General features: G+C 42.5%; 1 protein-coding gene across 1 annotated transcript in view; it reads left to right on the top strand.

Annotated features, from left to right (window-relative positions):
- LOC144509768 (tyrosine-protein kinase STYK1) overlaps nt 1-15,144 on the top strand; it is a 59,134-nt gene extending 43,990 nt beyond the window's left edge. The window contains exons 7-10 of the mRNA XM_078238557.1: nt 1,589-1,806; nt 2,676-2,716; nt 3,805-3,901; nt 13,196-15,144. Coding sequence (XP_078094683.1) covers nt 1,589-1,806; nt 2,676-2,716; nt 3,805-3,901; nt 13,196-13,367 — 528 coding nt within the window. The 3' untranslated portion in view covers nt 13,368-15,144. The remainder of the gene's footprint in view (nt 1-1,588; nt 1,807-2,675; nt 2,717-3,804; nt 3,902-13,195) is intronic.
- Nucleotides 15,145-15,944: the final 800 nt, after the last annotated feature.

Below are 15,944 nucleotides of genomic sequence, written 5' to 3' on the forward strand. Positions count from 1 at the left end.
TGGGAGTGTACTATCGACCTCCCAACAGCCCACAGGAGACCGAGGAGCAGTTGTGTAGTCAGATACTGAAGAAGTGTGAAAAAAGCAGGGTAGTTGTGGTGGGCGACTTTAACTTCCCCCATGTTGACTGAGATTCCCTTACAGCCAGGGGCTCGGATGGAGAGCAATTTGTTAGATGTGTGCAGGAAGACTTTTTGGGGGCCATTGGCGAATAAGCTAGGCCTGGTGATCGATGTTTCATGTCCGTCCTTGGCCTTCTGCAATGTTCTAGTGAATCCCAGCGCAAACTGGAGGAACAGTACCTCATCTTCTGATTGGGCACTTTACAGCCTTCTGGACTGAATATTGAGTTCAACAACTTCAGAGCATGAACTCTCCCCTCCACTTTCACCCCATTTCCATTTATTTAATTTAATTTTGTTTCATCTCATTCATCCATTTTATCATCCTTCTCTCTCACTTCCATTTTTCCAGTTCTCCTTCTTGCACCCCACCCCCCCCAATCCCTTCACTCCCTTCAGGGCCACTGCCACATTCCTCAGGCAGTCCTTCAACAATCTGTACCTCTGTTCTGCTATTCACTCATTCTGATCACTTAATGGACACTTTAGCACCTTCTCAACCTTTTTATCCTCAGTTACATTTCCTTTGTCCCATTCCACCCCCACCCCAATAGTATAAATCTCTGCTGATTCTCTTCGCTCTTAGCTCTGATGAAGGGTCATCTAGACTCAAAACATTGGTTCTATTCTCTCCCCACAGAGGCTGTCAGACTTGCTGAGATTTTCCAGCATTTTCTGTTTTTGTTTTGGATTCCAGCATCCACAGTATTCTGCTTTTATCTGAGGTTAGACAGATTGGCCTGTAGTTTCCTGGTTAATTCCATCCTCCTTTCTTAAATAATGGTGCCACATTGGCTGTCCTCCACTCCCCCGGCACCTCTCCTGTGACTAGAGAGGAATTGAACATTATTTCCAGTGCCCCTGCTATCTCCTTCCTTGCCTCATTTAACAGCCGAGGATACAGGATGGGCAGGAGGGTGGTGGGATGGGCACTTCCTGTATTTTACATGCTCCTGCCTTCTGAGAATATGCCTGGTGTGGGAGGGGAAATTAAATTGAAAAGAAACGTTTGAAGATGTGGCATTTTGTCTCATTCCTGCCTTCCAAACAAAACCTTTTCTGTGTGTGGCAAGAAGTTGTGTTTTTTATGCAGGAATACACTAAGCTGTTGTGACTGAGTCAGATTAATGGAATGTCAGGGACAAATTTACTGGTAATTTGTAAATCACTACTGTAGCTTAAAATAGTTTCAGAATTAGTTAGTAGATTAGTTAGATTTCTGGGACAAAACCTCTTTATTATCCTGGTTGTTTGTCATTGCTGATACTTTCCGATGAAATAACTGGTATAAGATGGCCATCGAGAGAGAATGGAAATCCTGGCAGTGTTGGTGTCATCCGCAGATTAACTGTTGTTCAATTTCTTCAGCAGAATGGCAGTTGCGTTCTTATTAAAACCCATTTAAATATGACTTCCAACACTGTGCATCCAAAACACTATTCAGACTGTCTATCCATTTGGAACAGGATTATCTGACTACAAAGCACAAACTAATCCATGGGGATGTCGCTGCCCGGAATATTTTGATCCATGAAGATCTGACTGTTAAACTCACTGGCCTGAGCCTGGCCTTTGACGTTTACAAAACTGGAACTCTGTCATCCCACAAAGCAGCCCAGGTTCCGATTAAATGGCTTGCACCAGAGAGGGTTGTAAAGCGGCCAATCACAGAAAAGAGTGATACGTGAGTACAAGAAAACCTTTTTTGCTTTGGGAAAGAACACAGTTCAATTGGCTCTGAACAATTGTGAGTGTAATATGGGTGGACAGTGAGAAATGGTACTTAGAAATTCTGGGTACCACTGGGACATTATTGAATCCTCTCTCGTATTGCTCCCAGCTTTTTTCATTCTTTCATGGGATGTGGGCGTCACTGGCTGGACCATCATTTATTGCCCATTCCTAATTTCCCTTAAACTGAGTGGCTCGCTAGGCCATTTCAGAGAGCATTTAAAAGTCAACTGCATGACTGTGGGTGTGGAGTTGCATGTAGGTCAGACTGGGTAAGGGTGGAAGATTTCCTTTCCTAAAAGGCATTTACCAGATGCCTCAATGGGATTTTACAACAATCGATAGTTTCATGGTTACTAAGACTAGCTTTCAATTCCAGATTTATTAATTATTTGATTTTAAATTCTAGCAGTTGCCGTAGTGGGATTTGAATCCGTGTCTCCAGAGCATTAGCCTGGGCCTCTGGCTTAATAGTCTAGGTGGCATTACCACTCCACCACCATTTCCCTTTGTATCATTTTTGTGGACTAGTTCACCACACATGCACGTACATACATACAGAAGCCATGAGATGGAGAACTCAGTCAATGATGCCAGTGTCACAAATATTAAATGGTCTGTGTCTGTGATTTAAATTCCTAACTCATTAATTACAACTGTTCACTTGAAACCAAAGACCATTAAATAATTTTTAGGAAATGATTAACAAATGGATGTGATAGTTAACCCATAATTGCCTAGATATCAATTAATGCTTTGCGAGTGACCTTGCTCCTATGTTAAGAGTGAAGAATTGTATTTAAAGTTTGTTTTTATTTACAGGTGGTCATTTGGGATCCTTCTCTATGAAATAGTTACTCTAGGTATGTCCTGTAAACAGACTAATTTAATGAATTTTGAATGCATAATTCTAATTACTCTGCTACAATCTCTTCCGATTTAAGTTTAAATTTATTAGTGTCACAAGTAGGCTTGGATTAACACTGCAGTGAAGTTATTGTGAAAACCCCCTAGTCACCACACTCCGGCATCTGTTCGGGTACATTGAGGGAGAATTTAGCACGGCCGATGCACCTAACCAGCACATCTTGCAGATTGGGGGAAGAAATCGGAGCACCCGGAGGAAACCCACGCAGATACGGGGAGACCATGCAGACTCCACACAACTAGTGACCCAAGCCGGGAATCGAAACTGGCTCCCTGGTGCTGAGGGACAGCAGTGCTAACCGCTGTGCTGCTGCTATGTCACTGATGGACTTTACTCCCACGTTAACATATCCAGAAATACAGTTTCAATGAAGGCGTTGAGACTTTGATATGACTAGTATTGCCTTTCTGCAGGATTGGAATTTCTGTGCTACAAGTTGTTTAGGCATCACAATAGGAGCATTTGTAGCATAGCACACCCTCACTTTAGTAATGGTGCAGATCCAGCCTCAATCTAGAGCCACATCCCCAGCATGGAAGAAGGAAGCTCGCTCCACTTTACTCCAGAATCAAGTCAGGACTTGATACTTAATCTATGTAGATAATTATACTACAGCATTTAGATAAATCTAGAGTCAAATTCTAACATTCCGGAGTGGATTGAGATTTCTTCTTCCAATACTGGGCTGTGATTCTGAAATTAGGTTGTATCTATGCTGTTAATTGGAAAAAAAAGATTTCACATTATAAATGTAAAGTTTACACTGAAAACCACTTTGCATTGGTGCTAAGCCTCTGGTACAAAGGTGCCCCCAATCACTTCAAGTAGAAAGGTAGGAAGTTATGTTGAATATGTGCTTAAGTGTAGTAGTTATTGCATATCCTAAGTGATGTTTAAATTTACTGATTTGAAGCATGTTAAAGTACTGTTACCAAGAGGTAGATATTTCACACATTACCGATGCCCCATCTCGATGCTATTTCTACAGTAAACTTTTGACTCCCTAATCCTTTTGCTTTGCAGGTTCTCCTCCATATCCTGAGTTTCAGCCTCTAGAAATTTTTCCAAAGCTGCAGAGAAATTACAGAATGCCCAAACCTTCTAACAGTAGCAATGCACTGTAAGTCAATCATTACTTGCTATCTGAACAGAGAACTTCCATTGTAAATATTGAGTTGTTCCTGTGTAGAAACAGGAATAGGCTATTCAATCTGTTCTCATCCCAATGGGTGACGATTGATCTGTACTTCATCCCCATGGCAGCTTGTCTGTTTTGGCTGGTGACTAGACAATGCTGCTCAGCCGGTCCCTGGCTAAGGTGGTAGTGGGGAATTCAGGAGGATTTTCCAAATATCATTAGGGTTGGGGTCTGGGGGTGGAACTGAAATCAGCAGTGACCCAGATTTCCTTTGTGGAGCTCTGAGCAAGCACTCCTGTTCCTCCTTGTTCCACGTCTTAAGATGGAGAAGAAAGCCTTTCAGCCCATCATTGAAAGCACTGTCACATTAGTTTCAACCACAGTGAGTGGACAGCTTTGAAATTAACTTCTGTTCCAGCCAGTTCCTGACAGGAGAAGGTCGTTGAACTCTCCCAGTAGTGACTGAGTGGATGGAGTATGACCAAAATAGTCTTCAAAGGTTGAATGCACATTGAACATTAATGATAACTGTCCATGCAATATACTTGGTGGAACCAGATGTGCATTTTTTTAAATGTTCTGTGTTATCACTGGAAAGACTGCATTTATGGTTGACTCCTAATTGTCTGAGAGGGCGACAGTGGATTTTCTCCTTGGACTGCTTAGATCAACGTGCTGTAAGGCCTCCTGTGATGGTGCTAGGTGACTAGTTCCAGAATATTGACCCAGTGATGATGAGGAAATGGTGATGTGTCCAAGTTGATTATGCCCAAGTAATTAGTACAGAAATGTCCTCTGGGCTTTCTTTCTCTTGTTTGGAGTGTAATTAATCCAAAGTGTCTTTCCTTTAAGTCAGGGACCCTGCAGATTGCAAGAATTTGGGAGCCTCTCAATTATTTACTCTTCATTGGATTTTCAACTCTTTCTAGGTTGTCCTGGAATCTGTAGGGAAATGTAACAAGGCCAATAACAGTTTCCTTTCCAAACAATCAGCACCCCTTTCTCTTGGAGCATAAATTGTCGTGATGGTTTGAAATTTGGTTTTCTTGCATTTATCAGTTATAAAAATATTGGAGTTGGGGCAGGAAAGGCTGTTTCACTTGCAGTCAAGATAAATCCAAATGGAATATCTGAGGTGTCTGTTTGCTTTCCGACTTGCTGTGAAAAGACAGTGTGCCTGGAGGGTCACAAGACAATTTAAGACGAGAGGTCGTGTGGTGAAACCTCCATAATTGAACTCAACTAGATTTTTATTGTGTGTGTTATAGCACCAATCACTCATGAGGGATTGTGCAAACATACCGTGGGTTAATTTATTAAGAATAAACATGTGAACATGTATATTTATAGGAAGCTTGAAGACATCAGCAACAGGGCTGTGTCTGCTATCTCCCGGCCAAAGTGAGGCTGAGGCTGGATCACATGACACACTTCCCTTAAAGTGATGGGATGCTGCTATCCCTTAAAGGCACATTACAACAGATTTAGCAACCCAATTCACTAGGCATCTAATATTTCAATGCTACAAGCACTTTCTGATTAAGTATCTCCTGCACCACTTCTCCTATCCCTGGCAGATGCACAGGTTCCCTACTTAACACAACAAATACTGGTCCTGTTCTGTGTCAGTGGATTGTTTTAGACTTTTTCTTTCTATCTAATGAACATAAGGGATGTGACTCTTCTATTTCTTAGTGCCCTTGGCAACCTTATTTTGTCCTGTGAATTTCAGCTTCTACCCATGTTTAACACTCCGTAGAATCCCTACAGTGCAGAAGCGGCCATTCGGCCTATCAACTCTTTGACCAGATTATCTTACTCCGGCTCTCTCCCTGCCCTATCCCCATAAGTCCACACATCTCCCATGGCTAATCCATCTAACCTACACATATTGACACTAAGGGGCAAGTAAGCATCCACCTAACCTACACATTTTTGGACTGTGGGAGGAAACCCACACAGACACGGGGAGAATGTGTGTGTGCGTGGAGTTTGCACAATCACCCGGGTCCCTGGAACTGAGAGGCAGCAATGCTGACCACTGTGCCGCCCCATGGGAATCTTTCCTGTAAGAAGTACTGCCAACTGACCTACTCCTAGGATCTTTACCGACTTGCTCTATAAAAGTTAACTTCCCCATATGTACTTTAAGCTCCATTTAGCACATAGAACATAGAAAAGCTACAGCACAAACAGGCCCTTCGGCCCACAAGTTGCGCCGAACATGTCCCTACCTACGAGGCTTACCTATAACGCTCTATCTTACTAACTTCCATGAACTTATCCAAAAGTCTCTTAAAAGACCCGATCAAATCCGCCTCCACCACCACTACTGGCAGCCGATTGCACACACCCACCACCCTCTGAGTGAAAAACTTACCCCTAACATCTCCTCTGTACCTACTCCCCAGCACCCTAAACCTGTGACCTCTTGTGACAACCATTCCAGCCCTGGGTAAAAGCCTCTGAGAATCCACTCTATCGATACCTCTCAACATCTTATACACCTCTATCAGGTCACTTTTCATAAGTCACACATCAGAAGTTTGCTGTTGCTTATTCTGTGACTCTTTTTTGCTCTCGTTTTATTTCATCTGTGTAGTTCTGGGTTCCGTACATGTATTTCCAGACCATCTTAGTCATGAATGAATTGAAAAAAACATTAAAAAAGACATTCTGTCTAAATAACTTGTAGCCTAACAAGTTAACTTTTTTTATGTTCCATAAAATATTAAATCTGGACCTTCTATCATTAAAGTGTTCATGACTTGATGGTGGAATATTTAGTTTTAATGAGAAGCAGTGTAACTCTGTCTGGATTGTTGTGCAGCTTTCCATTGACCACCGAGGGGCAGGAATAGGTGTTGGAGAGATCTAGGGCCCGATTTTACCATTGCGTTGCACCCATTTTCAGGCATGAAAACTTGGTAAAGTCGGGCGTGAGGTGAGTAGCACAATCTGCGCCAGTTCCCGCTTTACCAAAGCCCGGAAATGGCTGCGATCGGGACCGCACCCAAAACGGGCGCAATGGCCATTTAAATGCAGTTGCATGCATTTAAATCGACTTAATGGTCACGGTAGCACAGTGGTTAGCACTGCTGCTTCACAGCTCCAGGGTCCCGGGTTCGATTCCCGGCTCGGGTCACTGTCTGTGTGGAGTTTGCACATTCTCCTCGTGTCTGCGTGGGTTTCCTCCGGGTGCTCCGGTTTCCTCCCACAGTCAAAAGATGTGCGGGTTAGGTTGATTGGCCATGTTAAATTGCCCCTTAGTGTCCTGGGATGTGTAGGTTAGAGGGATTAGCGGGTAATATATGTAGGGGTAGGGCCTGGGTGGGATTGTGGTCGGTGCAGACTCGATGGGCCGAATGGCCTCCTTCTGCACTGTAGGGTTTCTATGATTCTATGATTCTATAATGGGCTGCACGCCCAACTTTACCAGCACTTCCCCCTTTACCATCGTGTTTGCCCATCCAGAATCGGCACAAAACAGACCTGCTCCATGGAAAGGGCGGGGGGGGGAGGAGGGGTTGTGGAGTAGATCCAACGGCTCTCTGCTTGAGATTGGTAGGCGGGGGGGGGGATGATGGGTCCGCTGCCACTCTGCCTGAGATCAATGGGGGGAAAGGGGGGTCCGCTACCTCTCTGCCTGAGATCGTAAAGAGGAGAGGGGCCCGTGATCAGTCTGGGTGGCGAAGGTGTGAGGGGGATGAGGGGGTCAGTAATGTTATGGGAGTGGGGCAATGTCTGAGGGGGCCAGGGAGAGGCATTATCCAGCCCAGGAGGGATGTGGCCGGGGAGCCGCAATCAATTTTTTTTTGCGCATGTGCATTTGGAGGCACCGATTGTTAAGCCCCGCCCGCAGGCTTCTGCAACGCGATTCGGAATCGCTGATATTTTTCAGGCAGAGTGCGTATGGGGGCGCCTGAGAACGGGTCTAAAAGTCAGATCTGAAACACTCCCAGTTTCAAGTCTGCCCAACACTTAGAATCAAAATGGTAAAATAGGGCGCTTAGTGTCACTTCAGACACATAAGCAGATTTGGTGATGAGCAAAAAGACCTGGCATTTTACTTGCAATTAAACATCAAATACGTTTTTTACACAGTTACAATGTTAACTCTCCCTTTCATCCATTTGCTTTTGGTTAAGAATGATGTTTTTGTTTTAAGTGTTAAGCACTAAGGACTTTGTTATAAAACTATGTTTGGACTAATGGTGAATTCAGTGAGCCGAAAGCACAGGCACAATTGGAATGAAATAATCACTGGAGCAATCCAGGTTAATGAGTTCAACAGATATTCAGCTGTCACATTGTTCAGCTCAAGAGCTCATCCAAGCCTGTTCCCTCCCCATCTTTACGTTGCCATGAGTGTTCTGGCCCTAATGCAGATCTCGGAATCATTTATTTTCTGTTTTAATAGTTTAATTGTAGGGTATTTCTGGTGCATAGCAAAGCTACAAAAATTAAGAAAGGTTGCACAGTTTGAAATAGTTTTTCAATTTCTTTCTCCCCTTTGAATACATTCTGAAAAGCTAATGGGTAGATTTTGGTTCTGCAGGCTGATGGTGAGTGTGGTTTGGTTCTGCAGGCTGTTGGCGAGTGTGGTTTGGTTCTGCAGGCTGTTGGTGAGTGTGGTTTGGTTCTGCAGGCTGGTGAGTGTGGTTGAAGGACACCAGCAGCCTTCTGGTACATTGGTTAAATGGTCATTCTTCATGAGTGACCCTCAATGTTGGCAGACTACTCAATCAAAGGAAACTTTACAAACAAGCCACAGTGGCTCTCTACCTATGTCCACAGATACGCACTTTCTAGTAAAATGGCATGCACCTTTATGCTTTTGGTTAATTCATGGGACATGCTCATTGCTGGCAAGGTCACAGTTTGCTGCTGACGCCTAGCTGCACATGAGGAGGTGGTGATGAGCTGTCGTCTTGAATTGCTGCAGTCTGTCTGGTATAGGTGCATCCACAGTGCTGTTATGGAGGGAGCTCTAGAAGGAACAGTGATTATAGTCAGGATGGTGTGTGGCCTGAAGGGAAACTTGCAGGTGGTGGTGTTTGTCTGTGTTTTCTGCTTTGTCCTGATTGGATTAGGTCATAGGATTTGAAGATGCTGTCGAAAGAAACTTAGCAAGTTGCTGCGGTGCATCTTGTATCTGGTACACACTATTGTCACTGTGTGCCAGTGGTGGAGGGGGTGAATGTTTAAAATGGTGGATGGGGTGCCAACAGCCTGCAGAACCAAACCACACTCGCCAACAGCCTGCAGAACCAAACCACACTCGCCAACAGCCTGCAGAACCAAACCACACTCGCCAACAGCCTGCAGAACTTTGTCAAGTTTCTTGAGTAATGTTGAAACTGCACTCATCCAGACAAGTGGAAAATATTTCATCACTCCTGACATCTCTTGCAAATGGTGGACAGGCTTTGGAGAGTCAGGAGTTCCTGCAGAATTCCTCACATCTGACCTGTTCTTGTAGCCTCCGTACTTGTGTGGCTGTTCCAGTTAAGTTTCTGGTCAATGGTGACTTTCCATGATATTGGGGGATTCTGTGGTGATAACTCCTTTAAATGTCAAGGGAAGATGGTTCATCCTGGCAATTGTGTGGGACAAATGTTTCTTGCCTATTGACAACCCAAACATGAATGTTGTCCAGTTCCTGCTGCATACACACACAATGTTTCAGTATCTGAGGAATTGCAAATGGCAATGAACACTGTCCATTCACCAGCAAACATCCTCTCTTCAAATGTAAACCACCACTTCTCCGTAACAAAATATTTGCAATGCCTCTAGGAGATATGGTAATGAGGAATTGTGATAATTGGCTTCTCGGGCTCTGCCTGGGATTGCAGAAGTAACAAGGACCTGGGGTTGACACAGACTCTCAGAGCAATGCCCAAACACTCTGAAGCTCCTCGTCCTATTTTTGAAGACACCTGATATCCCACTTTGGTCAAACTCCAGGGACTCTCAGTTGATCAAGTTGGATTCCAAACAGGTGTACAATGTACAAAGTACCCTAATGTACTAGTGCATTTCTCTGCAAGCACCATACATAGTACTGTGACACACACACGACATATTGTGCATTATTTGTTAACCAATTTTACAAGATGACTGACGGTTTTCGAGAGCAAATAGCAAGAGGTTGTTTTCATTGAATGGTGAATCTGTAATGAGTGGAAATTGAGCCAGATTATGCAAAAGAATGAAAGGGAAGTTAGAAAAGGTGCTTACATAGCGGGTTATTAACACATGGAATGCTTTACCACAACTGACTATCGAGGCAGAGATTATCACATTGTTTAAGACGGAATTTGTAAAGCTTTTGAAAGCAAAGAATATGGAATGATGAAAGGAATAATCAGGGATCTGACCAGGCACAATGGAGTAAGTATCATAAGGGAAATTAAAGTAGTAATGAAAGATGAAAATGGGAATTGGCAATCAACTGTACGAGATATGGAACACTCCAGTTTAGAAGTTGTAATGGTAAAAGCGAATATATATTAGGTTTATGATCCACAATGATTTTCCGTAGCTGTTGATTTCATGGGATGATTATAATCAGCTTTTACTAACGCCAGTAAGAATCCTCCTTCATTTCTCCATCCAGTGTAATGGAACACATTAGATTTGACAAGTGATCAATAAAACCAGTATCCAGCACTAAACAACCATTGATCCAGCTTGTTTTACCATCTGACTATGATCCTTCACCTTGTACGTGGAACTGAGTGTTACATTTTTCATCAGTAAAAATCTCATTTTTGAGCCTTGCAACTAATAATCTTTCACTATTCATGCATAAACTTTGTGGAAGAATTCTACCTAATGTTACACTGTTTTTATCACTGTTTCTGAAATCCAAATGTTTTTGAATTGTTTTGGGGTTTTAAGTTTTCAACTTCCACTGGAATTTCATGCCCAAGGATCAGTAGTTAGAAAACTCTGCCTGTTTGGACTAGAGATATTATTCAAAATAAATATCTTTTGAGACTTATTACTTTGATTTATAAAAATAGGAGGCAGACTGTGTTGCATTAATCTTTCTCCACTTAAAATGATTGACTCTAATTTCTTTTCTTTCCTCAAAACCCCTTCTGATCACGAGGGAAGCATTCAGTAATGCTGAACAATTGTCCTAGTCTGGTCATCTAGTCAGATGAGAACAACAGAATAAAATGGGCCAATGATCCAGGAGAATCATGCTGAACTGTGCGATGAAACCGGAATGGCTGGAGCTAGGGAGCTTAACTGGTTCCTGGCAAGTGGTGTCTCTGTGTGACTTGCAGGTGGCTCTCAGTGTGACTTGCATCAGAAGGAGTTCATTAGTTGGATTCACTGTCATTATCCATGCGATAACCAAGTACTGTCCTGATGTGACAAAATCTACAGAATGAGAAAACTGGTACTCAAATCACAGATCAATTGAGCTGCCCCGAGGTGGTATTGTCAGATGCATGAATTGGGCATATTTTTTCTGTTGCCAGTTACTGTTCCCTGGATCATTTGGGTACATGATTATTCATCTTTTATAAAAACTATGCTTAATTCAAACTCATTTTGAAATATTTAATTTGATCTCTTGAGGGCTGAAAGACTGCATGGAATAAGAACAGACCATTCAACCCATCAAGCTTTTCCTTCCACATATAACTTGCTCCCACATGCTTTAACCAGTTTATTTTACTTCCCAGCTGAATGTAGCTGTAACAGCACAGAAAGTGACCACCCTACCCATTGAGTTTGTGCCAGTTCTCTGATGAGCAAACCAATCGAAACCACTTCACTACTCTATCCCTACAGCCTTGCAAGTGAATTTCCTTTGAATTTATTGATCATTTCCACTTCCACCAACCTTGCAAGAGGCGAGTTTTAGGCCATTGCAAATCGCCGCATAAAAAAGGTTCTTCCTCACATTCCTACCACAATATCTCCATATCTCTTCCCCAAACCCCAGTCCTCTTGTCCCAGTCCTTGTATCGTTAGCTAAGAGGAACAGCTTTTCTTTGTCTACCTGATCTAAATGCATCATCATGTTGTACTCTTATCAAATCTCCCCTCAAACTTCTTTGCTCCAAGGAGTTTAACTCCAGTTTCTCCAATCTAACCTTGTAGCTAAAATTCCTCATCCTTAGATTCTGGGAGTCTCTTGTTCACCATTTCAAGAATCGTCACATCAATCCTAAAGTTTTACAACCAGATACTCCAGTGTAGTCTAACCACAGCTTTATATGGATGTTTGTTTTATTCATTTGTGGGACATTGGCATTGCTGGCTGGCCAGCTTTTATTGATGTGGAGATGCCGGCGTTGGACTGGGGTAAACACAGTAAGAAGTTTAACAACACCAGGTTAAAGTCCAACAGGTTTATTTGGTAGCAAAAGCCACACCAAATAAACCAAATTTGCTACCAAATAAACCTGTTGGACTTTAACCTAGTGTTGTTCAACTTCTTACAGCATTTATTGCCCATACATTGGAGGGCAGTTGAGAGTCAAACACATTGCTGTGGCTCTGGAGTCACATGTAGGCCAGACTGGGGAAGGATGGCAGATTTCTTTCCCTAAAGGACATTAGTGAACCAGATGGGTTTTTCCAACAATCAGCAATGGTTTCATGGTCATCAGTAGATTCTTAATTCCAGATATTTTTAATTGAATTCAAATTCCACCATCTGCCGGGGTGGGATTTGAACTCTGGCCCCCAGAACATTAGCTGAGTTTCTGGATTAATAACTCTAGTGTTAATACCACTAGGCCATCGCCTTCCCAAATATAGATTCAATATAACATCCCTACTCTTGTACTCTGTGCATCAATTTATCAAGCCCAATAAACCATATTCTTTGCTAGCTATTCTCTCAGCACCTCCGGTCACTTTCAAAGATCAATGTACCTAAGGCCAGGTCACTCTGTCCTTGCACAGGACAGATGAAACACAATGATCAAAAACCTATGCTTACATCATAGTGTTGCCATCCCTCAGTTACTGATGAACAGGAGGTCCTGCACCATTACCCATTAGTGATATTTGTTCCGAAAAGGAATTTGGCGCCACAGAGAACAAAGGAGAGATTAAACAGTTCTTCACAAGAACTATTATCCTGTCATCTATTAAATGGAATACAGTCCTTGCTGAATGCCTTGCAACCACACTTGTGTATAATTCAATTGATTTAAAGTCTCTAAATATCAATCTGAAAATTTTATGAGCTGTTGTTTTTTGAAAGAAACCTTTTTTTTCTCTCTCTGCTTTCCCCTTTAGATATGACCTGATGAAACACTGCTGGCAATGGAAATACTATGACAGGCCAAACTGGTCGGAGTTGATCAATAAGCTAGTGTCCTTGATGAACAATGCCGATGGGGTTCAATTGCTGCAAGTGGCTGATGATCTGGACCTCAACCAATACAAACAAGCTGCTGGGGTTTTCTGACGAGAAGGCACAACAAAGGCAGCAGCAAGGCCCTGAACAATTCGTAAACGAGCGGCTGAAACAAAATGCTTGCTGATGGCCAAAATGGGCACAAAGCTGAATAGCAGAATTCTTGCCTCACTGGAGAAAATGGGAATTGCAGACTAGATGAAAACTGTGAATGCAGGTTGACTGAATGCTATTATTATGATTGAAGTTCTTTAAGGTGCCACCATCAACTGAGGTAACTAAGCAACAGGAAGTTGCCTTGCTGCCAGGTGAATTTGCTGTGATGGCTGAACTTTCAATTTAATATGAAACCAGTTGTTCACATCCAAAAGCTGCACTGATGCGCTTTGATGTTTGGCAACCACAGAATGTGGAACATTCTAGAAGAGATTGAGATTGTGACAATCAGGGTAGTAACAGTTGCCAGTGATTAAGAATAGTTCAAGATGTACTGTAACCTTCGAATGCCATCTCCAAAGTACTGGGATAATAATCAGCAGAGTCCACAGCTAAAGGTTTAGTTTAGAAAAAAATCATTTATGGGATTTGGCTGGCTGGCGAGCCCAGCATTTATTGCTCATCCTTAATTGCCTTGAGAAGGTGGTGGCGTAAAGCAAAGGTTTGTGGTAAACAATTCTCTGCATTTGTGTTGATCTTTCTCCTCAGGATAACGCATCGATTCTAAACCAGTTCTAATCTGGGAGGGGATGGGGACATTGTGGTTTCCACCAAACCTCCACTGATGGAATATGAGAGTCAATTTGTATTGTACAAATGCCCTGGCAGTTTTCCTGAATCTATAGGAATTCCTGCATTTCACAAGGGAACATCTGAGCAAAGGTACAGAAAGGAAAATTTAAATCTGGTTAAAGGAAGTTGAATTAAATCTGGGTTACTAATCTCCCTTTAGTTGGTTTCAGTATGTTTGGAATGGAAACGTTGTAGTCGGTGTGAAACAGAGCCAACAGGGCTTGCCCATCTGTCAATTTTCATCTTACTTTTTTACCAATTTCCTCCTCTTTCACCCCTGCCCTCCCATCTCAACCCCAGCAGCCCCACATCGTCCTGACAGTGGAGATATCCGAGTGGAGCCTGATCTCCCCTTGTTTATCTACAATGCAACAGAATACCTCAGCTGACATTTTCTATTCTTTAGCCTAAGGGACTCCTTAAATGTAACCAATTATAATATTCCAATTCCTGAACTGCTGAAGACCAATTAATTCAACACAGACCAGGAACAGTATCTGGCAACCTGGGTCTGGAGAAATTAGATCTACACTGTCACCTTTATTCACTAGAAGTTGGAGATGTTTAATTTTCAAACTTAAGGTTTTTATATGGAATGTATGTGCAATAATGGATAATATTTGATCATGACTTAAGAGCATTGTGAACATGTCACCCAATCTTTGGGAAACCATATTTGGCAAACATGATTAGCTGTTGGACTCGATTAGTAACTGACTCGAAGACACAAACAGACTATGGCATTTGGATATTTCTTAGCCTCCTGCAATTCTTAACGTGGGTTCCCACTTTTAAGGATTCTTAACTCTGCCGGTTATCTTTGTCAGTAACCTACAGGATGTCACTCTAATTGATGTCAGCCTAAATTGATTGTTACCAACTCTCAAGTTGATCATAATATAATTGGTGACATTGTGCAGGTTGATACAGAAAGCTTGGGTTGTGGGTGTACACATAATGGGTTGTCGTCCACATTGAGCATGTGTGAATGCAAATATTAATACTGAAATAAATAAAAATAAACCTTGGCTTGAGTTTCACTATTGGCAATCAGTATTGTACAACATGTTCCTTTCAGATGATAACATACGTGACAAAGTCTATGAGCACCACCAACATTCCAGTAGTGTACAGAAAAATTGTGCCACAGAACTAGCCATACACATAGCCAAGCTATTGTGAGGAAATGGAGCTGGTTTAAACAATTTATAGTTGTATTGTGGGCAGGACTATCAGTTTATGTTTAAGCTTAATTTGTGTTTCTGTACTTATTTGCTAAGAAAGGGTTAAAACATCAGTTAGCTCATGTTAACCAATAGTGTCTGCATGTCTGTGGCTTAAAATTTCATTTTAAGCTGTAATTAAAGGTTTACAACATAAAAGCAGAGGTTAAAAAACAAACTAAGCAGTTGCTTAGCAGCCAGGGACCCATGTTGAAAAGCATAAGCACTTGTGGTTCAGTTGGATCTAGGTTCCTGAGCAGAAAGCAACTCTCATGGAAACTGCCAGCAGAGGGAGGACAATGCAGTAAGGGGCAGAAAGTAAGTCCCAGAGGCTTAAGAATGGATAGTTCTAAAAACCAGGGAATGAAAAGAGAATTCCCAGGAAGACTGAAGTCAAAGGGACAAATGTCAGACTCCTATTTATTGTCTACAGCTCAGCCTTCTACACTATTATTCCTACAAAACTCATCTCCAAACTCCATGGCCTGGGCCTTGGCTCCTCCTCCCTCTGTGACTGGATCCTGACCTTCCTAATCCACATACCGCAATCTTTAAGGATAGGCAACAACACCACCTCCACGATCATCCTCAACACCGGTGCCCGACAAGGCTGCGT

The sequence above is a fragment of the Mustelus asterias genome, chromosome 22 (assembly GCF_964213995.1).
Source record: "Mustelus asterias chromosome 22, sMusAst1.hap1.1, whole genome shotgun sequence".
Taxonomy (NCBI): Eukaryota; Metazoa; Chordata; class Chondrichthyes; order Carcharhiniformes; family Triakidae; genus Mustelus; species Mustelus asterias.